Here is a 23,762-nt window from a genome sequence, read left to right as displayed (position 1 = left end):
TCACTCTCATGCATTGGAGAAGGAAATGGCAACCCACTCCAGTGTTCTTGCCTGGAGAATCCCAGGGATGGGGGAGCCTGGTGGGCTGCCGTCTATGGGATCGCACAGAGTCGGACACGACTGAAGTGACTTAGCAGCAGCATCAGCTACGTCTTTTGCACATTTTATTTTTGACAATATACACATTCATCTGGATCTCTGCATCTTTATAGATCTATCTGTTCTCAAGATCCACCTTGTAAGAAGACTGCAGAAAATTAACATGTACTGAAGGCTGACCATGTGTCAGCTCGTGGGGAACTTGCATCTTTTAGGTACTGAGGTATAATTACCATAAAATTAACCTATTTCAAATGAACATTTCAATGAGTTTTAGTAAATGCATGCACTGGTACAACCCTGCACCATCTTCTATTACTCTAAGAAGCACCTTCATACCGTCTGCCATCGATCTCTGCTCCAAACCTCCAGTCCCAAACAGCTCTGATCTGCTTTGTCTCCTTAACTCCGCCTTTTATAGAAATCACACATCTAGTATTCTGTGTCTGGCTTTGGGCTTCCCTGGTGGCTCAGATGGTAAAGAATCTGCCTGCAATGTGGGAGACCTGGGTTCCTTCCCTGGGTTGGGAAGATCCCCTGGAGAAGGGAATGGCTACCCCCACCAGTATTCTGGCCTGGAAAATCCCATGGACAGAGGAGCCTGGCAGGCTATAGTTCATGGGGGTCGCAAAGAGTCAGACACGACTGAATGACTTTCACTTTGTCTATTTAACGTGATGATTCTGAGATTTAGCCACACTGGTACACGTATCAGTAGCTCATTTTTTTTACTGATCAGTAGTATTCCACTGTCTGGATAGAGCACATTTTGTTTATGCAGCCACTTTAGGTGACAGCAGACTTGCTGGATCAGATGGTAAAGTATGGGTTTCACTTTTAAACAAATTGATAAAATGCTCCAAAGCAGATGTACCAGATGACATTCCGTTCAGCCATGTGTGAGATTTCCAGTTTCTTCACATCCTCATCAACACTTGGTGCTGTTGGTCTTCTTGGTTTTAGCCATTCTAGTGGACGGGTCTTATTAATGGTGAGTCTTATTAAGCATCTTTTCATGAGCTCATTTGCATATCCTCCTGCATAAAGTGCCTATTCAGAACTTTTTCTCATTTTTAATTGAACTGTTACTCTTCTTATTACTGAGCTGCAAAAGTTCTTTATATGTTTTGGTTGAAGTCTTTTGTTAGACAGTTATTTTGCAAATATTTACCTCCAATCTGTTGCTTGCCTTTTCATTTGCTTAATGAAGTCTTCTGAAGAGCAACAATTTAATTTTGATGACACCTGATTTATTGATTTTTTTAATGATCACAGCTATTATATCTAAGAATTTTTCCCCAAGAGAAATTTGAGTGACATTGTGTTTCTTGTTCAGTTGCTAAGTGGTGTATGATGCTTTGCGACCCCATGGACTACAGCACACCAAGCTTCCTTGTCCTTCATTATCCCCTGAAGTTTGCTCAAATTCATGTCCATTGAGTGACATAAGGGTCAACAATCTCTATTTTCCACATGGAAATCCAACTGTAACAACACTACTTGTTGAAAAACTATTGTTTCCTTATTACCTTGGCACCTCTGATGAACATCAACTGTCCACATATATCAGGATTTATTTCTGAACTTTTTCTTCTGCACCACTGATCACAGTAAAAGTTGCAATGAGGAAGGATGAGTCTTCCAATTTTGTTCTTTTTTCATACTGCTTATGCTATTCTAGATCCTTTGCATTTCTATATACATTTTTGTGTGAGTTTATCAATTTCTACCAAAGAAAAAAGCCTACTGAGATTCTGATAGATTACACTGAATCTGTAGATCAGTTTGGGAAGCATTACCAATACTGAGTCTTCTAATCCATGAGTACGGTATATATTACATTAATTTAGTTCTTTTCTCAATAGCATTTGTAGTTTTCAGCATATAGCTTTCACAGTTTTATTCTTAAGCATTTTATTCTTTTTGACATTATAAATGAAATTGATATTAAAATTTCATTTTCAGATTGTCCATTACTAGTGTATAGAAATTTATTATTGATCGTATCCTGCAATTCTGATAAACTCATGAATATTCCAGTATCTTTTTAAATGGATTATTTAGGATTTTCTACCTACAAAGATCACATTGTCTATGAACAAAACCAGTTTTATTTCTTCCTTTCCAATTCTTTGGCTTCAATTTCTCATTCTTACCTTATGGTTCTTGACTTTTGTATCTCAGTCATTAGCAAACTTCTCTTTAGTACACTGTATATTGACACTCTTATAGCCTTTTCAGGAATGCTGAAATCAGACTTCTGTATATCCTTTACACCAAGGAATGACCATTTTTAATTAATGCATAATGTCACTGTCAGTCAAAAATTCACTTTCAGCAGCTGTCTTTGTTTATAAAACAGTGTTTGGGTAATTATTTCAAAAATTCAAACTGCATTTTGTATTCATCATTTAGAAAAGAAGGAATCATTAATAAGCACAAGTCTCATATACTTAACAACAACTGAGACAAAGATGAAGATCATTAGGCATGCTGAGAGTGGTGATTCTTTAGCCTCAATTAGGTGCTCATTGGACTTAATAAGCTGGTCAACCATGAGAGAGTAAGATTAAAGAACCAAGCACAGCATAGTGAAAATACAACATATCAAAGCCCATGTCTAAAGTGCAGAGTATAGTCGGTGATTTTATAGTCTATTTTAGGTCTTTAGGAACCATAACTGCCTTTCTGATGGGTGGTTGTTAACCCTGAGCACAGTTCAACTCACAGACAGACTGAGACATGGTTCTCAAAGTGTGGGAGATACCAAGACTTCGTTTAATCTTACAAAATTTCTGAGTAAAGTATGTAAGGCTATGCAATTCCCATTTATAGATCAGGAAACAGATACAGAAATTGAAGTAACTTGCTGAAGCAGTTATAGTTAAGTGGTGAAGACAGAATTCAATCCTAGGTCTGTTTGGCTCCAGAAGTTCTTAACTGGGCTCCTAGTTTCCTGAGTAACCCATTTGCCTGATGCTTATTCTAAAGCCCACACATTCCCACCCGCTTCCATATCTGGTATAGTTTCTAGTCTTGTCTGGAGTTCCCCAGTGACTCACAGCTACTATGCAGCCACTGGGGAAGAATCTACCTTCCAGGTTTGCTCTGTCCCAAAATACTAGTCTGATGGCTTCAACACTACAATAAAAAGACCTGAGGTGGTAACACAAATAAGACACAAGCACACAAATGTAAACAGCTTAGCTTGACATAGATGAGTGACTTTCCTTTCAGTGTGGGGGCAGAAATGCCAAGGAAGTTTGAATATGAAAGGGCATTAAAATTTGGTGTGTTTTTTTTTTTCTGGTATTAAAAGCTTTTAAGTGAGGTAATTCAGGCTTTTCTCTGCTCTCATTTTGGGGAGACACATTAAAAAATGAATGCATTCCAAAGTAGATAAGTTAGGAATAATGCCATTAAACAGTAGGTGGGTGATAAAGCTCAGCCTTCTCTCAACACCCTATAGAAAAATTCTAACCCTTGGGTGTAGATGACTCAGACAGGAATCTTTCTAACTTGGGTTTTTAAGTGCAGAAAAGAGGAACTGTATTTCCAATGACAGCACACAGCAAGAAAAAGGAAACAATACCAAAAGTGCTTCTCATTGTGCCTTAAGTAAACACTCACTAGATGTTTGGGATTTGTTGGTTAATTACAAAACATTTCAACAGGCTCTTTTCATGAAACAAATAGTAATCATTCCCCCTGCCCCCCTCCACACACACACACTCCCCGAACTCTGGACAATATACAAAACCAGAAACAATGGTCTTAATCCGTGCTATGCTATCCTCCGAGAAGTGAGGAAGCCACCTGGGATATCTTACCCTCTGATCAGCAGACTTTTGGAAGAGAATTTTTTTCATAAACCCCATATTTTATGTCCTGTACCAATTTGTTCCCTCCCGCAAATATAACACACATTTTACAGTCCTTATAATGCTTAGACATGAATAGCAATGCCCTGGAAAATGTCTGTAGTCAGCAATATATTAGGAAACAACCTACATGACTGAGACACTTGCTGGCAGAGCCATCAGAGAGGAGGGGGCCAGTAACTATGGGTCCACAGCCCGTTGCCTAATTTTGTAAATAAAGTTTTTTTTTTTTTTAAACACAGCTATGCCCATTCATTGATGTCTTCTCTAGGGCTCCTTTCTTGCTACAAGGGCAGAGTTGAATTGTTGCCACTGAGACCATCTGGCCCGCAAAGCCTAAAATATTTACTACCCAGCCCTTTACAGAAAAAAATTATCAACCTTTGTGATAATACATTTAAAATAATATGGTAAAGTACTCTAGTTAGGGTAAGACAAAAACAAGAAAGGGAAGATACACTCTTTCATAGAAGGGATCGCATATACTCAGAATGAAATAAAACAAAGGAAAGTGGGTACAGAAGAGACCAAAACCATTAAGCAGTTAGATGTGGGGGGTGGCATTATGGATGGTTTTCTTTCCCTCATCTGTGTTCCAATTTTCTAAAATGACCTTACAGTTCATTGATAATGGAATAAACTGAACCTCACTTTAAACATTATTTTAGCACATGTGTCTGTCCTGCACAGAGCGGCATAGCTAGATTCGGCCTGGCCCCTCCCAACGCCGTGCCGAGGGTGGGAGCGGGGAGGCCAGGCCCCTACCTTATGCTCATCCCGAAGGTGGCTGTCCAGTTCTTCCGTGTGCTTGGTCTCATAGTAGCAGAGCTGGCATTTGTAAGGTTTCAGTTCATTGTGCTTTTCTATGTGTTGCTGGAGGCTCTCGTCACTGGAGCAGGTGAAGGTACACTTATCACAGCGGAAAACTACTCCCTGCAAGTATTTGGACAGTTTGGATCGGCACACTTCAATGGGGACAACCCGCTCTTCTGTGGAAACAAATTGAATACAAAGATGGGAACTTTTACTGATGGAAAGCAGACGGTCTTTCTGGGGAGTATAAGGGAAAATTCCCCCATCCACTGTTGAAACTTCTCATGGCTGCAGGTCTGTGAACTGCACACACATGCCACTGTCCCTTCTCCCGCCCCCCAAGTCAACAGTCCACTGGGACACGTGGGTGTTTCTAAGGCCAAAAGCTCTGTGTACTTGATATCCAGAATGACCTATAAATAGGAGTGGGCGGGCTGAAAGGTGCTGTGGATTTCTGAATGGAGGTGATTAAAGGAGGAGCCAAGAATAGAAGTTTCACCAACATGAATGATTATCAACAGCAATTATCTTACTTCCCCAGCAAGTGGCATTCAGACTTACACAGATGTCCTTAACCACTCCAGTGTCCTTGCCTGGGAAATGCCATGGACAGAGGCGCCTGGAGGGCTAAATACAGTCTGTGGGGTCATAAAAGAGTTGGACATGACTTAGCAACTAAACAACAACAAAAACAAGATGTCCGTAAGGGGGAAGGAAAATGACATTTTTGGAGCACTTATGTGCCACCACTGTATACCTCCCTGGCAACTGTTAGGCCGAAATTAGTCCCATTTCTACAAAGTAGTAATACAAGGAACTGAGCTTTCAAGTCCGTCTCCAAAGGTCACAGACTCTGTAACTGCCTAAACTGGGACCCCACCCATGTCTGTCTACCGAACTGCAAATCGGTTCTCTCCCATCATTTCCAATTCCATTCCTGTTTCCCCTTCCAAGACGTTCTCAAGGAGACTGTTTGCCTTTTCTTGAAACCAAAAGAATCTCGAAGATCAAATCTGAAAACAAAGAATCCTGGACACTTTCATTCACTGAAACTCCAACCCCAGCTCGGGAAGAGCTCCCGCAGATGAAATGTCTGCAGGCAATCTTCCGGGAGAGGTGGGGTGGGGGTGGCGTGGGAGATGTGGAGGATTTGTGCCTTTTCAGACAAATCTGTAACGTGATTGTCATCAAGGGAGAAAATAAAAGAGAGAGGATTTGGGTGCTTTTCCCGTTAACATACCAAATGCTGTAGGGCTGGAAGTGTGTGTGTGTGCTTGTTTATTTTGTACTCTCTCACCCTTGTGTTTAACTGCTCAAATTAAATTTCACACCAGTCTGCCCAGAGTATCGGCACACGCGCCAGATATCCATAACTGGGATAAAATTAAAATCTGTGCTATTTATGCAAGGATCAAATATAGCATGTGTTTTCATGCTGTGTCTGGATTTCAGAAGACTCTGAAAGTTTACAATGGACGCACACAACATACACTTATATTATTTAGAAACAGCAATGTATTATTAAGTCAGGAAGGCGCGCTATATCCTCGGTCACCAGGAGCAACATTCATAGAGCATCAGGATGCTGTGCGCTGAAGTCGCTCGCTCTGGGAGCCCTCCCTCTTGGGCTGGCCTGTGTCTGCCCCTTGGGGAGTTTCTCCCACCCGAAGGCCTGCCTGCCTCTTAACCAGCACATGCTCATTGCAGGGCAGTCCCTGCCTTGGGAGTCCCTGAATGCAGCAATTAATTGGCCAGCGAGAATGTGGGCAGAGGAAGCGTGGAAGGTTGGTGTCTGCACCATACTCCTGGGAGCTCTAATGCATATGTTATTTTCCCTATACAAAGAGTCAGTCGCTTATTTAGAAATATAAATATTTTTAAACCAAAGTCACAGACAGCTAAGAAACACATGATTATAATGGAATCCACACATTTTCTTAGAATAGCAAATGTTGTAACAGTCTTCTAACCATTCAGTTAGTTTCATGGTTTTGTGTAAATGGGAGGAGAAAAAAAATGCTCTGATGTAAACCAATAAGCCTGAAGGAAGCCAGGGCTATGACGGTCATTCTATGCCTCTAACCCAGGACTTCTCAATCACAACGCTACTGATGTTTTGACGCCAGATAATTCTTTCCTCTGGGAGGTTTCCTATGCATTGTAGGATGTATATCAGCACCCCAGGCCCCTGCCCACCAAAGCCAGCAGTGCCCCCTCCTCCCCATCGTGACAAAAGAAGATGCCTCCAGACAGCTGCATCATGAGAAGGCAAGATGGACCCTGGTTCAGACTGCTCCAAGCCAAGTGCCAACTGTTCAGTCCAGCCACCCTGGACATGTAGACATGAGCAGGCTGGTGCCCATGGCAAGAGATGGGGCTCCAGGCTGAAGCCAGGAGACCGGCCCCCACATCCAACACCTCAGGAGGTCATGGGGAAGTGTTGATGTGAACTTTTCTGGCACCTTCTTTGAGACTTGCATCCCCCTCCATTGCTCTGTGTTTGTTCCTGACTTACACAATTTTGCCATTTCTACTGCTTCCCCAGCTCTTTCTTTGGCTCTGGCCTGTCCCACCTGCCCTGGTTCTGTCCACTTCGGTGGAGACAGAGAACAGCTGGAAGTTTCCGCATAACGATGCCTCCAACACCTTGAAGACAGTCATTCAGTTGCTCTCCAGCCTTCCCTTCTTCGCTGTAAATAATCGCTTCTTTCAAACTTGGTTTTTCTTATAGGTCTCCTTTTCAATTCCTTTGGTTAGTTTTCTTTGCAGTTTCCAATTTCACTACGTGTGTATCAGTGCATTTTGCACAAAGACGGGAGCGTTCAGAATAATACCTTGGAGGTGAAATTGTAACACTGAATGGAAACAGCCACTCCCACTTATTAAGGGCTCACTACCTTTCAAGCATGGTTATGTGTTGGACTCTCTTGGCTACTTTTTATTCTCACAACACCCTGCAAAGTCAGTTTTGAGAGTCTTCAGCGGAAACTGAAACCAGCTCAGCTGAGCTACTTCCTCAAAGTCAGTCCTCTAATTCAGCACAAAGTTGTGGCCTGGGAGCCCAGGTCTGCTGACCTTTGCCTGCATGCACCCTCCTCTGTCTCTCCTATAAAGAACTCTCCAGCCACATCCAATCTGTATGCCGTGCACTTCTCAGCCTTTTATTCCTAATAGTTCAAAATCGCAAAAGCTCTCAGTGTCTAAGGCGACCATTTTTATCTGAATTTCTTTCAAGTATCTCCTGGATTTCATAAAAGGTCATTTCCCTGATGACTTATTCTGAAAGGTATGACTTCCTCATTTCCAAACTAAGACATTAACTATAATAACTCCCAAGTCTCTTAGTTATATGGGTTATGGGTGTTAATTTTAGAAAACAAAGTTACCTTTTCCCCACCCCCCTTTCTACAAACATGGCTAACAGGACCAAGATAAAAAAATAAGACAGACTCTGAAAGGCGGGCAAAGGACCGACAGCGTTTTCTGAATGAGGTTATTCATGGCGGAGGCCAGTGAAGGACATGAGCTGGGAGACTGGACTGTTTCCAGGTAGGGCCTGAGCCCTGTCTTGGCTACGGAAGCTCAGCCACTTGGGGCTTTTCCTACAGGGGGCAGTGACAACTGTGAGTCTTTTCTTGACTTCACACCTCTCAAAATTACCTTGGGTAAGAAATCAAGGCCTGAATCACACTCATTGTGACTCAGCTTCCACCACTGACTGCAAAAATATTATGACTTCACCAGTTTTGACTACAAGATAGATCATGTCTTTCATCTGAAGTGAAGTGAAGTGAAGTCGCTCAGTCGTGTCTGACTCTTTGCGACCCCATGGACTGTAGCCTACCAGGTTCCTCCGTCCATGGGATTTTCCAGGCAAGAGTACTGGAGTGGGTTGCCATCAGAGACTCACACTTAAAAGATACTGAGTGCTGCAGGTGGACACAACACTCAAGAGGCTCCAGCCTGCAGCAGCGCCACACTAAAGCACATGGGTGCTAAGGTTCATCAAGAGCCCAGAAGTGTATGCCGGGTGGGAAAATAATCTGTAAAATCGCCACCACTAAGCGGGGGTCGGGGGAGAGGGGGTTACTTCTACTCAAAACAGTGAAAAAAACCACATCACCATGGAGCCCAAAATCACCAAGTAACAATTCTTCCTGAAAGGTGGCCCACAACACACGTGGGTTTCCTCCCCACAGTGTGCCAGGCTGGGGGTAGCAGGGGGTGGGGGCTGAGGGGTGGGTGAAGTGGGTGGGGATTTGAAAGTCACTCACTCCAACCAACTGAACGCAGATTGCCATGGTAGAAGGCCTAGACCCCCGCTGAGCCAAACCAAAGATCTATCTGTTACTCTAACTCACAAACCAGTGACAAACGCTGAGGACCAGAAAGCCACCATCCCCAAATATAACCATAAACAGACACATGTAAACATAAGCACACAGTTCCTGTAAAAAGTTTTGACAGTAGCCAAGCTACTCTCAAGCCAGACAAGAGCTGGGAACTGTACCTTTAACAGGAAGAAGTATGTGATGGGGATGAAGGGAACATGTAATTTCACTGAGTAAGATGAAAGACTGTCAGGCTCACTGTAGTGTTTTTTACCCCCCCTCAAGAAAAAATGATACTGATCAGATAAATTAGGGGAGATTAGTTTTGTTCCAAAAACATACCCACCTGCAGGGTTCAGTTATATTTAGCATTTACGTGTGTACTGAGGTTACAGGCTGCAAAAAAGAAACTTTAAGTTTATAAGCCAACTGGAGACCAATCTCAGTGATTACACAGCTCTGTAATTATAAACATTTGATGAAACTGTTTCATGCCTGTAATTCAGTGTTTGCCCAATTTCTCAGGTTTGCTATAGGTATATAAAGGACATCCAGGCCAAGCAACACATGAGGCATTCACTGTGCTTCCAATGGTTGTAAGAACTGAGTAGAAATGTACTCTGGCTTCCCTGATGGCTCAGACGGTAAGGAATCTGCCTACAATGCAGGAAACCTGGGTTCAATCCCTGGGCCAGGAAGATCTGCTAGAGAAGGAAATGGCAACCCGCTCTTGCCTGCAGAGATCCCATGGACAGAGGGGCCTGGTGGGCTACAGTCCATGGGGTTGCAAAGAGTTGGACATGACTAAGCAACCAAAAACATTCATGTACTCTGAAACTATTTCTTCCCTTGTTCACTGTCTCTCTTCCTACTAAAGTTCACACTCCTTCAGTGCCCAAACCTTGCCCGACTCTTCCTGGCAGTACCCCTAGAGCTTAAAGCAATGCTAGCATGTGGTGTGTGTTCAATAAACATTTGTAACATGAATGAAAACCCATCTAACATCATACCACTTTCTCCTTGAACCAGAAGTCTCAGGGCTTAATATTTCCCTGGTTACACTGGTCCCATCATGGTGAACCTCATCAAATGTTGATCTGACCTAAGTTCATGGTTCCTCAAAGAGATGGGTCTATAATCCTTGGCTTTAGTCTCTGCTAAATTAGAACTCACCAGGTATCTCATCAGTACCCCAGCTTCCCAACTGTCTACAGAGTAGCATTCTACTCCTGCGATGGGATCCAAGCCCTCTTTCATTTGGCCAGAATATACCTTTCTAGCCTTGCCTCCTAGTACCTTCTAATTTCACTCCGTAAACACATCTTCCCTCTACTCACTTGGGTGGTTTGTTAAAATTTTCCTTACCCTCTGCAATGAGTCAAATGGAGTCCCCAGAAATTTGTGTCCACCTGGCTCCTCAGAATGTAACCTTATTGAGACCTGAGGTCTTTGCATGTTAGTGAAGATAAGGTCGTATGGGATTGGGGTGTGCCCTAAAGTTAGGGTAAGAAGAAGAGAGAACAGAGACACACACACACACACACACCCCCCCCCCTCCCCCCCCCGAAGAAGGCCATGTGCAGAGGGAGGGAGAGACTGGAGTGATGTGGCTACAAGGCAAGGGATGCCAAGCAAAGTTGGGAGCCAGGAGAACCTGGAAGAATCTAGGAAGGATTCTCCCCTAGAGTCTTCAGGGGGAACACAGCCCTACGAACAACTGCATTTCAGACTTCTAGGCTCCAAAACGGGAAAAGAATCCATTTCTGTTAAGTCCCCTACATAATGAATACACCCACCTCAAGTCCTCTCTGACTGCTGAAATCTTATCATGGATCAGTTTGAAAGCCACCCCCCCACCACCACCTTTTTATACTCCAAACTGCCACTGTCAATCTCCTAGGTACTTATCACTCACTATCTTAAACATACTTATGCACACACTTCATCTTCTTGAGGAAGGCAGACTGGCTCTCAGGTACCCCATCTTAACCCAAAGAACCCAGCATGGTACAGCAAGGAACAAGCAAATAATACATGTCTACTGAATGCATGGACCAACAGAATGCTCTCTTTTGTAGCAGCCAATGTGATTTCTCATTCAGATTATCCAGGAGTGGAATGAATTCCTTTTCCTTCCTCCCTATTTAAATACAGCAATTTGTCTGGACAAAAAGCTAAGGAGACTGTATTCCTGCAAACAGCAGCTTATTCTCAGGGCCAGTTCAGAAGTTGTTTTTCTTGCCATTCATTCCAAATATTTTAATTAACCAAAGTCTCAGAAAGATCTCTTACTGCAGGCCCCAGAGACCAAAGATGTTTATTCATCCACAGAGTAAGGACAGGTGCAGAGAGAGCCACATCTTGTTACTCTGAGATCAGCCCCAACTCAAAACTGCCAGGCAGACACCCACCAACCCTGTCTTCCTTGTCAAGACTAGCTCCCACTGAGCTGCCATCTTGATTGAGATGGACCCCAAAGCCAGGCCAGGACGCAGATGGCAGATATGCTATCCCAAAGTGCCCTGCCTCCCTGTGGCTCAGGGGTCCCCGTCTCTGACCCCCAACCTTCAGACGACTCTATCCCCAGACCCAGATACCACAGCCACTGGAATGCTCAACGGGGTGACGCCAACCACCTTCCCAAGGGTGAGACAGTGATACTTGGTGGGTAAAGGCGGGGACTGGGGGTGACGCAGGCCTGGGATCAGATCCCAGCTGGGTCGCTTGTTAGTCATTTGACCTGGGTAAGATGCTCAATCTTTCTGAACCTGTTTTCTCCCTTGTTATCAGGGATAAGAGTTAACACCCACCACTTAGGGTTTTGTGACAATTCCATGAAATGACTCACTGGAAAGTACTTAGCACAGTACTTGCTACCTAGAAAGTCCTCAGTAACTATTGCTGTTGCTGTGGGTGTTGTCATTATTACAACAATCCTCAAATACTCATGTTCATATCAGATTGTGCACTTTCTGACCCCAATGAGGACAAACTCTACATATGCTGATGCTTCTTCTAATATAAATTATCTCTGTAAATAAACAGAATAGACTGTAAATAACCAGTGACAGGCAATATGATGGATGGATCATGGGATCAGAAACCTGAGTTGACACACAGCTTCCCTGCTCACCGGCTGGGTGACTCTGCTGGAACTACTTCTACCCTCAAGGGTCCAGCGAGGGGGCTGGGGGGAGTTCACCACTGTTTTCAGGCTGGGGGCAGCATGCACTAATTCACACGGCCGCCCCTCAGGAGAACCCCCTGGAGAAACTCCTTTCAGGTTCCAGCACCTCAGATTCTTGAACATGCAAAAGTCTAATGAACACCCAAAATCAAATTGATTCTGTTGCTGTCTCCCCCACAGAGGGCTGGAGTCCCAGGCTGAGACAGTAGCCCGCTGCTAACAAGCGCACGGTATCTTGCGGCAAACACCAAAACTCTAGGTGAGTGTTCTCATACTTTCACATGAACTTTCAACTACTTTTCCCTTATTCTGCAATTGCCCCAATCTCCTCTCTTGTTTTTAACCCTACAGTTCTGCACAACTATCTTTAACATATCTTCAATTCTTTGTGAAATGACCCTAACTGCTAAGTCACTTCAGCCATGTCGGACTCTGTGCAACCCCATAGACAGCAGCCCACCAGGCTCCGCCGTCCCTAGGATTCTCCAGGCAAGAACACTGGAGTGGGTTGCCATTTCCTTCTCCAATGCAGGAAAGTGAAAAGTGAAAATGAAGTTGCTCAGTCGTGTCCAACTCTTAGCGACCCCATGGACTACAGCCTACCAGGCTCCTCCGTCCATGGGATTTTCCAGGCAAGAGTACTGGAGTGGGGTGCCATTGCCTTCTCCGAAATGACCCTAAAACACTACACTAAAACAAAGAAAAAATAGTTTTTGCCAGCTTCAAGCCTCACATACATAAAACAGGACTACAGGTCAAAGTATCATCCTCCCAGCGTGGGTGGATGATGTGGTGACCTTGTGTGAGACGCACTGGGCCAGGTGTGGCGTGCTCCAGGCACTAAGTGTTTCTCTCTGCCTTCTCGTTTCCTGGACTCTCAGCTCAGGGAAGGAAAGTCAGCAAGCTTGCATTAGGCATCAAGACTCTGATCCCAGCAGGCATGTATGCATGTTAAGTCTCTGCAGTCACGTCCAATTCTTTGTGACCCCACAGACTGTAGCCCACCAGGCTTCTCTGTCCCTGGGATTCTCCAGGCAAGAATATTGGAGTGGGTTGCCATGCCCCCCTCCAGGGGATCTTTCCGACCCAGGAATCAAACTTGAGTCTCCTGCATCTCCTGCACTGGCTGACAGGTTCTTTATCACTGGTGCCACCTGGGAAGCTTGATCCCAGCAGGCAGCAAATGGAAACGAGACTCCACCAATGAGGTGGGGTCTTACCACTCCTGTCTGCTCCACAGTAGCGTGACTCATGACCTCGGTCCAAGCAATGGAGGACATGGAGCCACTGACACATACATGGGCCCAGGGACCAAAAGCCAGTGACTGAGGCAGCATACCACGAGGGATCCCAGGAGTTCCTGCCTAAACGTTCCTGCACGGCTTGCAGGCGGACGTCCTCGTCAGCAGGCATCTCACGTCTCGAGTCTGCCTGGGGAGAAGGGAGACCTAAGGGTGCTGAAGGTTGATCTTCCGTGGGGTCTGCAGCAGACGTGGGTGACATGTCACATAATGCACCAGTCAAAGGCAGTGGCTCTGGGGAAATGCTGCAAACACGGGAAATGCCCCCTGAATACCCAGCATTTCAGAGTAACATCTCCACAGGGCAGCAGAAGACACTTAATGCATTTGAGTCTCAGGTGGCAAATACTGAAAAGCATTCCCAGGTTGGAGGCAAAGGAAGGAAGATAGGCAGGAAGAGGAAGCAAGGGAGGGAGGAAGGAAACCGAGACAGAAAGGTCAGTAGGTGGAAATAGTAACAGGTATTCTAGTCATCTTTTTCCATCCACCTCTGGTTGGAATCTCTTCCGGACAAAGTATAGTTGTTGCATATTTTTCCTTCCAATGCAGAGGGCACATGTTGTTTAATGGTATTTTGATTGGCCAGCAGTAAACTCAGTTCAAAGAAAAAACCGAAAAGAAATATCCCAATATATCACTAAAAAAAGTATCCCAATATACCAAAGGAACCAGCGTTTACAAACACCCAAGATGCATCCACATGGAACACACTAGACACTCAACATGCCACCTCAGAGGCATGGTCATCACCTCTTTACGGAGAAGAGGTAAAACACAAGAGGCTTTAAAAACAGAATTTAAACCCACAGTCTACGGCGTTTAACATGTATCAGGCTGGGATTTCCTGGCAGTCCAGTGGTTACGACTCTGCCCTTCCAATGCAGGGGATGTGGGTTTAGCCTCTGGCTGTGAAACTAAGATGCCACATGCTGTGTGGCACAAAATATTAAAAAAAATAAAAATTAACATCTATCAGGCTACTTTTAGTTTTAAGAATTTTCTCCATCCACTTCAAGGGAAACCCCACATTCTGCTTTGGAGATCATCATTTTGGTCTTCCTTCTTTGAACTGCTTACAACTACAGGGCTCTTCACCTTTCACCGTGAGTTCAGCCACCCACGCTGCTTCTCATTCCCTCCCTCCTTAGCAAGGTCATGAGAGCAGAAGACCCGGGATACAAAATCGCTCTCTCACGGGGAAGCCCCGCAGAAGTGTTCACTGCGGACTCCATCACCTTTGCCTCCCTCCAGGTGGAGGAAATCCTCTCAGCAGAAAGATGCTCTTACCCTGTTGGCTGTCACTGGGGTGACCGCTGTGATTTCTTTTGGGGAGATAAGGGGAGGAACAAGGGACTGGGGAAAAGGTGTTGCTGCCACCTTGAGACAGCTTCCCTCTAATGCCACCTGAGCCACCCTCCCCCTACCCCTTGCATCCCAAGAAAACCAAGCTCAGAAGGTTACCTCGGTGCAGCACAATGTGGTCGATCATGTTGCGTTTGTATTTGGTGTGATAGAGGCAGAGAGGACAGCGGAGATCTTTGGGGCCCTCCTCGGGGACCGCCGAATGCCCGGCTTCCACGTGCATAGTAAAAGCAGATCTGGGAGGGAGCGGGGAGAGAGGCAATGAGTGGGACCCAAAAGCATCACATTCACACCCCTTGCCGGCAGTCCTATGGAGACACCCTGCTGCGGGGGTGGGTTACCCAAAACTGTAGTGGTTCATTGTGCTTGCTGAGCACAAGTTCCTCAGTTATTCGGGCAATGACTGAACACTCTTCTGCAGTGCTAAACTTCTTTGGGGGAAATTTTGCTACTTGGCTGGGCTCAGGGCAAGTTTGAAAAAAAAAAAAAAGAAATAGACTCCCCATTTTATTTTTGAAAATGAGCAGTTGCCTGTTAAAAATATAAAACAAAATCCCTACGAGAATGGATTTCTCATCATGCTCGGAAGGAGAAGCTGGGATGATTCATCAGCTGCCTCGGTGACTCTTCCCAGGGAAGGAGGGAGGGCGGGCTGGTTGGAAAAGCAGGAAGGTCAATGACCACGTAAAGACGCTCAGAGCTGTTGTACCAGCTCAAACGTGGAGGGTATCACTGCCTCCCTCACTCCATCCTTTTTAAAACTTCAAATTTTACAAAGCCTTAAATGTCTCATAAAAATGGATGAAACCCAAAGTTTAATGGGCAAGGTCCTCTTCTTGTTAACCCGAGTGCCTCTCTCTGGGGAAACATGTACACCTGTCAATGGGCCCTTGTTATCTGAGTCCTTCTCGACTTCTCTCAGTTCTAAGGTCACATACATATTTATCTATAAAACAACTGAACCACATTAACAGTCAGAGATGTTACACATTTTCCATCAAATCCCAGTGACTAAGATGTTGCTGGAAAAGAGACTTGTTTTTCTATCAATTCAAGTTTGGAGGGGTTATGAAGCCCATCCTCGCCAGCCTCTCCTTGTGGAGGATGTATTGAAATACTGGAGAGACCTAAAGCCCAGGCCCTGACTGCAACAGGAGCAGATAATAATAGCTTCATACCTGTAATACAGCATCTAATCTCATTATAATAGCTTTCTATGATACAATAACATTTTGCATTTCCTTTGTGTTTCCTTTGTGCCAAGCAGTATGCTAAGCACTTTATAGCTTCATTTATTATTATTTTACTCCTCACAAGAGCCCTATGAGGTATGTACTATTATTATCTTTATTTTACAGATATGGAACCAGAGACACAGACAGGTTTAGTAACTTGTCCAAAGTCACACCATCAGTAAGTGGCAAAGCTGGGGTTCAAACCCAGGCAGTCAGGCTCCATATTCTACACTAGTAACTATGACCCTAAGTGGAATCTCCCAGGATGAGATGAAATCACAGGAGCTTAGATTAAATGACAGGAAGCACTCCAATCTTTGTCATACTCAGGAGCAAAAATGACTGTGGATTATCTTTTTCTATGTGGGGACAATCTTTCTGTGATTGTTCAAATTTAGTCTTCCCAGTGTGAAGTCTTGGTTCTCTTTCAATAATATGATCTTAAGAAATAAGAATTCTTTACAAGGGTAGCAGACTGTCTCTATCACTGGATGTTCTCTCTCGACTTTGACTTTGCTTCTGAGAAGACTGGTTTTCCCAAAGACAAAATAAAAAGTGGGGAGGTGGAGGGCATCGATTTCCAAATGGGAAAATACTCACTGCTTCACGCACTGGGTCAGGGAAATCCTTTACACTTCTTGGGCACCCATTTGCTCTGGTTTTTAAACTCATTTGTTCTCATATAGCTCTTCATCCCTTCCCCAAACCTAAAAGCAGTGTCTGGAACTAGCCTCTTTTTGTGAAGACTGGACCCCACCTGTTCATCATCCCTTGGGCAGGGCCTCCCTTGAGCTCCAGACAGAGGAGTGTAAGGGAAGAGTGTAGTGAGGGGTGGAGCAGGCGCAGCCACCTTGTTTCTCAAGGCTGTTCTTCGCATCACTTACTTAAAGCCTGTGTAAAAGGAGCAGTCTTTGCACTTGAAGAGCTTCTTCCCGCCATGCTTGTCCCTGTAATGGCGCCTGATGCTCTGGATATAGCCAGAGGAGAATTCACAGAATTCGCAGTGAAGAATGGCTTCTGTTTTCTGCTCAGCGCCCCCCGCGGCCCCAGAAAGAGGCACGGGGCTCACACGGCTGTTGTTTCTTGCCAGAGCAGCGGACTGATAGTGGTTCAACTGCTGCTGAACATCTGGAGGCTCAGAGTAGGATGAGTCTGTGGACAGACAGGGGAAAATGACGCCAGACACAGAGAACACAGTGGCGGTCTGACACTTGAAAACCCCTGAAAGAAGTTTCGAGTACTTTTCTCTTAAGGGGGCTGACTGATCCCAGCTTTCATCTTCATTTACATTCTACAACGCATCTCTGGGGAAAGGCAGGAAGGGAGGAAGCGTCACTTCTTTTAACCTGACTTTGAGGGTTCATGGCATTTAAAAATAAAATTCTGAGGTTAAAGGTTTCAAAGTGAAGGAAGAAAGTAAACTGTTTTTTAAAGGAAATTGCAGTGTGGCAACAGGCTGCCACAGAATACCCGTCCCTGTAGGCGAGATAAATGAACCCACATAATGTACACAGGCATCCTCACGAGAAAGCAAAGCAGGAGATGCAGTATCTCCAACTTTGCAGAACAGAATTATTCAACCCAACCGGAAAAAAAGAAAAAAAAAAGGGTCTTCAACAGAAATGCTCAAGCACATGGCACTCACAAATATAAAAATGTTTTATGCCTTCGCTGTCAAGCGATTTAAATTTTAAAATATAAAAATCCAATAGTGTTCTCCAGGAATGGATGTTTAAAGCTTAGTCAGCATTAAGATGGAGATTTATTCATAAATCCCATTAAAATGAAATTCCAAACAAGTCTCCCTGAAAGGTATTTGAAAGTTTTGCAATTCGGAGGAAAATGTCGGAAGCGACAGGCACAAATCTTAAGCCTGTGAAGCTCTGCTGGCATGCGGTGGGGAAATCTGATGTAAAAGGTAGGTGAGAAAAATCTCAGTTTCCTCTTTAAATAATTTTTTTTTTAAGTTTTAGAAAGAGAAAGAAAGTGAAAAATAAAAGGTCTTCAACCTTTCCCCAGCACACCGGTCTGAATGTTGAAGTCAGGAATTCACCAGCATCGTCATCAACATTGTCCCGTATAACCTATGGCTACCCATGAATGACACAGATGGGCCATGTGAATCCCATACAGATGAATTTCAGTGTAACTTTCCTTGAAAAGGAAACAAAGGGCTCTTTTCTTAACGCTTTTCAAAAAAGCAGGGGTGAAATGGGACAGAAACTGTACCAGCCTCCTCCTGATTTGATGGACACTTAATTTTCCAAAGTGTGACTCCCCCAGGTGGGACACGTGGGGGCTCTGTAAAAACCCACATTTGATGAAACTGGTACCATCCATCCCGTCGGCCTCTTTGAAAGGAAAAACAATGACAGCAGCTTCCTGTACTGTGGGGCCACCTCCTGTCTTCAAAACACTAAAATACCTCCCCTTCTTGTTTTCTCCTCCCCCTCCTCAATTTGTATTCCTCAGGATTGAGGAAAAGAAAAAAAAAAAAAAAACCCTTTGGAAATTGTAAACAAACCTGCCATATACACACTCAAATAAAACAAAAGGAAACTTGAACAATATCTCCAAGCCTCCATGGGTTCATTACCAGGTGTAAACCGAAGACAAAGGAAGAAAGAAATGACACAACTGAATTCATTTCACCCGATTCTTTTTATCTCCTTTTTCTTTATTCCTCGACCCTAGCTGATGAACCCACTCAGGATCAGAATAATGCAATTGTCAACTTCTCTTTCTTTCCCTCAATAGCAGGTTTGTTTACCATTTCATGGATTGTTTGAGATGTTTTCTATTTAAGCTCTCAACACTAGTTTCTGTTTAAGACACACGCACAGTGAAGCAAAAGGCACTCTCTGCCCACCTCTCTTGTTAACAGGAACGTGAGCTCCTGGGTAAGCACCACCACCCCAGGACCCTGGTCAGCCCTAACCTCTGGGCAGCACTGGTTCTGGCTTGCCCTCAGTTCTGTAGGAAAGAAATTCTGCTACTGACAAGGCCAAAGTCAGGTCCAACTGCCCTGAGTTGTTGACCATTCACAAGTCTACCTAGAGAGAGACCAAGTCAAAGGAACAGTCCATTTCTCAGTAAGCAGCCACCACTGCCTCCAAGGTGGGCTTCCCAGGTGGCTCAGTGGTAAAAATTCTGCCTACCAATGCAGGGGATGCAGGAGAATTGGGCTCTATCCCTGGGTGGGGAAGATCCCCTGGAGAAGGAAATGGCAACCCACTCCAGTATTCCTGGAGAATCCCATAGACGGAGGAGCCTGGTGAGTTCATGGGGTTACAAAGAGTTGGATACGACTGAGCGCCTGAACAAAAACTGCCTCCAAGACTCAGCACCCGCTTCAGTGAGGCCCACAAGTTAGCACGGATGCTACCTCGGACACAAGACACTGGACAGCTTCAATCCCTTTATACCAAAATCTCAAAGTGGCTCCTAATGTGATGATAAACCAGGTCTCTGTCTCCCCTACCTTCCATCACCCCTAGTCTAGCACATGAACAACTCTCTTGGGTAAACTTTCCCAAGCATTTGACAATACATTTTTTCTCGTTTCTAGGGACTAAGGCATATTAATTACGCCATCGCAAAAAAACAAATTCTTCGATTTTCACACCGGTACTTCTGTGATATGAAACTTGAAGAAATAAAAATGCAAGAAGTCGTGGAGAAAGCATTCCAAGAGAGGAAATTCATCACCTGTCTCAAATGGCAGTGTGAAAAAGAACAACTCTACGTACCTGTGTCATAAAATCCTTCTTTCCTGGTTAGAATCAGGTGGACAGGTTTACTTACAAAAATAAGCAGATCCCACCACTTAGGATACATTTGAAAGAATGCCAAGGTGACAATTTTGGGGTCTCCTGAGAGCTTTATTGTCCTCTATCATGCCAAGACACACTGTTCCTCGCTCTCACTTGGAGTTTGTGAATAATACAAGCTTTAACACTTCAGGCACTAAAATGACAAAGATGTGAGTATATCTGATTTCACTTATCCCCAAAAAGTCTACCTACTGAGCTACATAAAATCCCAGTTTGTTCGCGAGGCCTGGCCGGAAGAGCAGAAGAGGGTGGTTTTGTGCCCAGTTAGAAAGACAAACAGATTGTTAGCAGTGAAGGGTATGTCACATAAGTTAAAAATCATCATTATGGCTATTTTCTTTCATTCCAAGCTTAAGAAAGGAAAGTAAAAAAAGAAACCCTGTGCTTGCTCAGAGGGCCCAACTTGTGGTCATGGGAACATACAGCAGGTGGAGTACAGGAGAGTGAATCCAGAGAAAAGCCCTGTACCCAACTGCTGGCCACACAAGTTCCTTCTTTAGCCCTGGCATGGCCAGATATATCTACAATGGAACCAACAGCCAAGAGGGTGTCAGTCCATCCATTCTTAATCCAACCCTGAGATGTGCAGTTCAGCAAAGAATGCTGGTCTCTGACTTGTGACTATTTACACACAGAGTCTGTAAGGCCTCCTCAGATGACCATTTTGCCTTTTTGAGGTCTTATAGATAGCTGAGAAAAGAAAAGAAGCAAAAGGCAAAGGAGAAAAAGAAAGATATATCCATTTGAATGCAGAGTTCCAAAGAATAGCAAGGAGAGATAAGGAAGCCTTCCTGTGTGATGAATGCAAAGAAATAGAGGAAAACAATAGAATGGAAAGACTAGAGATCTCTTCAAGAAAATCAGAGATACCACGGGAATATTTCATGCAAAGATGGGCACAATTAAGGGCAGAAATGGTATGGACCTAACAGAAGCAGAAAATATTAAGAAGAGGTGGCAAGAATTCACAGAAGAACTATATAAAAAAGATCTTCATGACCCAGATAACCACGATGGTGTGATCACTCACCTAGAGCTAGACATCCTGGAATGGGAAGTCAAGTGGGTCTTAGGAAGCATCACTATGAACAAAGCCAGTGGAGGTGACAGAATTCCAGTTGAGCTATTTCAAATCCTAAAAGATGATGCTGTTAAAGTGCTACACTCAATATGCCAGCAAATTTGGAAACTCAGCAGTGGCCACAGGACTGGAAAAGGTCAATTTTCATTCTAATCCCAAAGAAAGGCAATGACAAAGAATGTTCAAACTACGACACAATTGCACTCATCTCACAAGCCAGCAAAGTAATGCTCAAAATTCTCCAAGCCAGGCTTCATCAGTATGTGAACAGAGAACTTCCAGATGTTCAAGCTGGACTTAGAAGAGGAACCAGAGATCAAATTACCAACATCCAATGGATCACAGAAAAAGCAAGAGAGTTCAAGAAAAACATCTACTTCTGCTTCACTGATTACGCCAAAGCCTTTGACTGTGTGGATCACAACAAACTGTGGAAAATTCTTCAAGAGATGGGAAAACCAGACCACCTTACCTGCCTCCTGAGAAATCTGTATGCAGGTCAAGAAGCAACAGTTCAAACTGGACATGGAACAAAGGACTGGTTCCAAATTGGAAAAGGAGTATGTCAAGGCTGTATATTATCACCCTGCTTATTTAACTTATATGCAGAGTATATCATGTGAAATGTCGGGCTGGATAAAGCACAAGCTGGAATCAAGATTGCCAGGAGAAATATCAATAACCTCAGATATGCAGATAACACAACCATTATGGCAGAAAGAGAAGAGGAACTAAAGAGCTTCTTGATGAAAGTCAAAGAGAGGAGTTAAAAAGCTGGCTTAAAATTCAACATTCAGAAAACTAAGATCATGGCATCTGGTCCCAACACTTCATTGCAAATAGATGGGGAAACAATGGAAACCGTGAGACTTTATTTTTGGGGGCTCCAAAATCACTGCAGATGGTGACTGCAGCCATGAAATTAAAAGATGCTTGCTCCTTAGAAGAAAAGCTATGACCAACCTAGACAGCATTAAAAATCAGAGACATTACTTTGCCAACAAAGGTCCATCTAGTCAAAGCTATGGTTTTTCCAATAGTCATGTATGGATGTGACAGTTGGACTATAAAGAAAGCTGAGTGCCGAAGAATTGATGCTGTTGAATTGGCAGTGTTGGAGAAAACTCTTGAAAGTCCCTTGGACTGACTGCAAAGAGATCAAACCAGTGAATCCTAAAGGAAATCAGTCCTGAATATTCATTGGAAGGACTGAAGCTGAAGCTGAAGCTCCAATACTTAGGGTCACCTGATGCAAAGAACTGACTCATTAGAAAAGACCATGATGCTGGGAGACGTTGAAGGCAGGAGTAGAAGGGAACGACAGAGGATGAGATGGTTGGATGGCTTCACTGACTTGATGGACATGAGTTTGAGCAAGTTCTGAGAGTTGGTGATGGACAGAGAAGCCTGGTGTGCTGCAGTCCATGGGGTCTCAGAGTTGGACACAACTGAGTAACTGAACTGAACTGATAGACAGAGTTTAGGAAATTAAATTATGATTTATAATTGCAGTTATAAAATAAATTTAACTAAGTTATATGGAGCTATTCATTTTGTAAACTGTCTATAATAGGAAAATGATTTTGTAAAAGCAGGCTCACACTAGAACTTTAGCGTGGACAGCTACAGCGTTTCTAGATGTGGGTTTGGAAGTTACCAACAGCCAGCACTGGATTCCCACAACTACTGCGTATGGCATAGGTTCTCATCCCAGTTTTACCGATGAGGTTTTTGGGGCTGAGAATGGTTGGCTACACAGCTACCAAGAGGCAGAGGTAGGATTTGAACAAAGATCTGTCTGATTTTAAAATATGAATCTTGTCTATTACACATCTGTACTCAACAGGTTGACCTCTGGGGTCCCACAATGCAAGTCAGAAGAACACCAAAGAACACCTGAGTGTTCCATTGGCAACCCACTCATAGCAGAGAGGAGAAAGAGAAGGTGGCAGAAAGACAGAAAGTAACATCCAAATGGATAGAAATGAGAGAAAATAACATTCAACTGAATACCAAGAAAACACTAAAATGAGCATTTCAGAGCACATGGGGAAAAAAAGAATCAACAAGGTAAGATTCCTGGGAAAGAAAAAGAATATCCAACATTTCAAAATGCTTTATAAAAACACGCAAAAACCCAGCAGGTATTTGCATACACGTGCTGCGCAGGTAAGCATGGCCAAGCACCCAGAACTGGAGATGTGCCGGCCCACATGTCATGCTTCGATTAGATGCTGGATAAACTGCCCTCAAATAATCACGCTCTAAAATGCCTTAGGTGGAACATGGCTGGGAAAGAAAGGTATCCGAATACCAATGGGAGACAGGTGCTTTCTGTGGCTCTTGGACAGCTCAGGACTTCAAACCATAGAAAGCACTAAGTTCCAGATGCGACCTCCGGCCACTCTCATTCAGTCAGGTTCCTGGAGAAATGGGAAAGTTCTGACTCTCATTCCAGCTCCCCAGAATTCTGGCCAAACCAATGTTAAGTATCCATTCAAAGAGTTTTTTTCTTTTTTCTCCAAAAACGCACCAGCATAGAAACATCACTGGAAATCTATTGAACTCTGGAAGAACAATAAACCATGACAGAAAGAAGCTTGCTTGAATACTCTGATTCTACAAACACTTGGTGGACA

The 23,762-nt window shown here is 44.0% G+C and overlaps 1 protein-coding gene across 7 annotated transcripts in view; it reads right to left on the bottom strand.

The window, feature by feature from the left end:
• Window positions 1-23,762, bottom strand: part of ZNF462 (zinc finger protein 462) — a 156,432-nt gene that overhangs the window by 26,977 nt on the left and 105,693 nt on the right. For all 7 annotated transcript variants that reach the window (XM_025282178.3, XM_025282175.3, XM_025282182.3 and 4 more), the window contains exons 8-10: window positions 17,094-17,361; window positions 15,074-15,210; window positions 4,746-4,969 (exon numbers count right to left, since the gene is read on the bottom strand). In XM_025282178.3, the coding sequence (XP_025137963.2) occupies window positions 4,746-4,969; window positions 15,074-15,210; window positions 17,094-17,361 (629 nt within the window). The remainder of the gene's footprint in view (window positions 1-4,745; window positions 4,970-15,073; window positions 15,211-17,093; window positions 17,362-23,762) is intronic.

Source organism: Bubalus bubalis, chromosome 3 (genome assembly GCF_019923935.1).
Source record: "Bubalus bubalis isolate 160015118507 breed Murrah chromosome 3, NDDB_SH_1, whole genome shotgun sequence".
Classification (NCBI taxonomy): Eukaryota; Metazoa; Chordata; class Mammalia; order Artiodactyla; family Bovidae; genus Bubalus; species Bubalus bubalis.
Note: the sequence above shows the minus strand (reverse complement) of the source record. Positions and strands in the feature narration are given on the sequence as shown.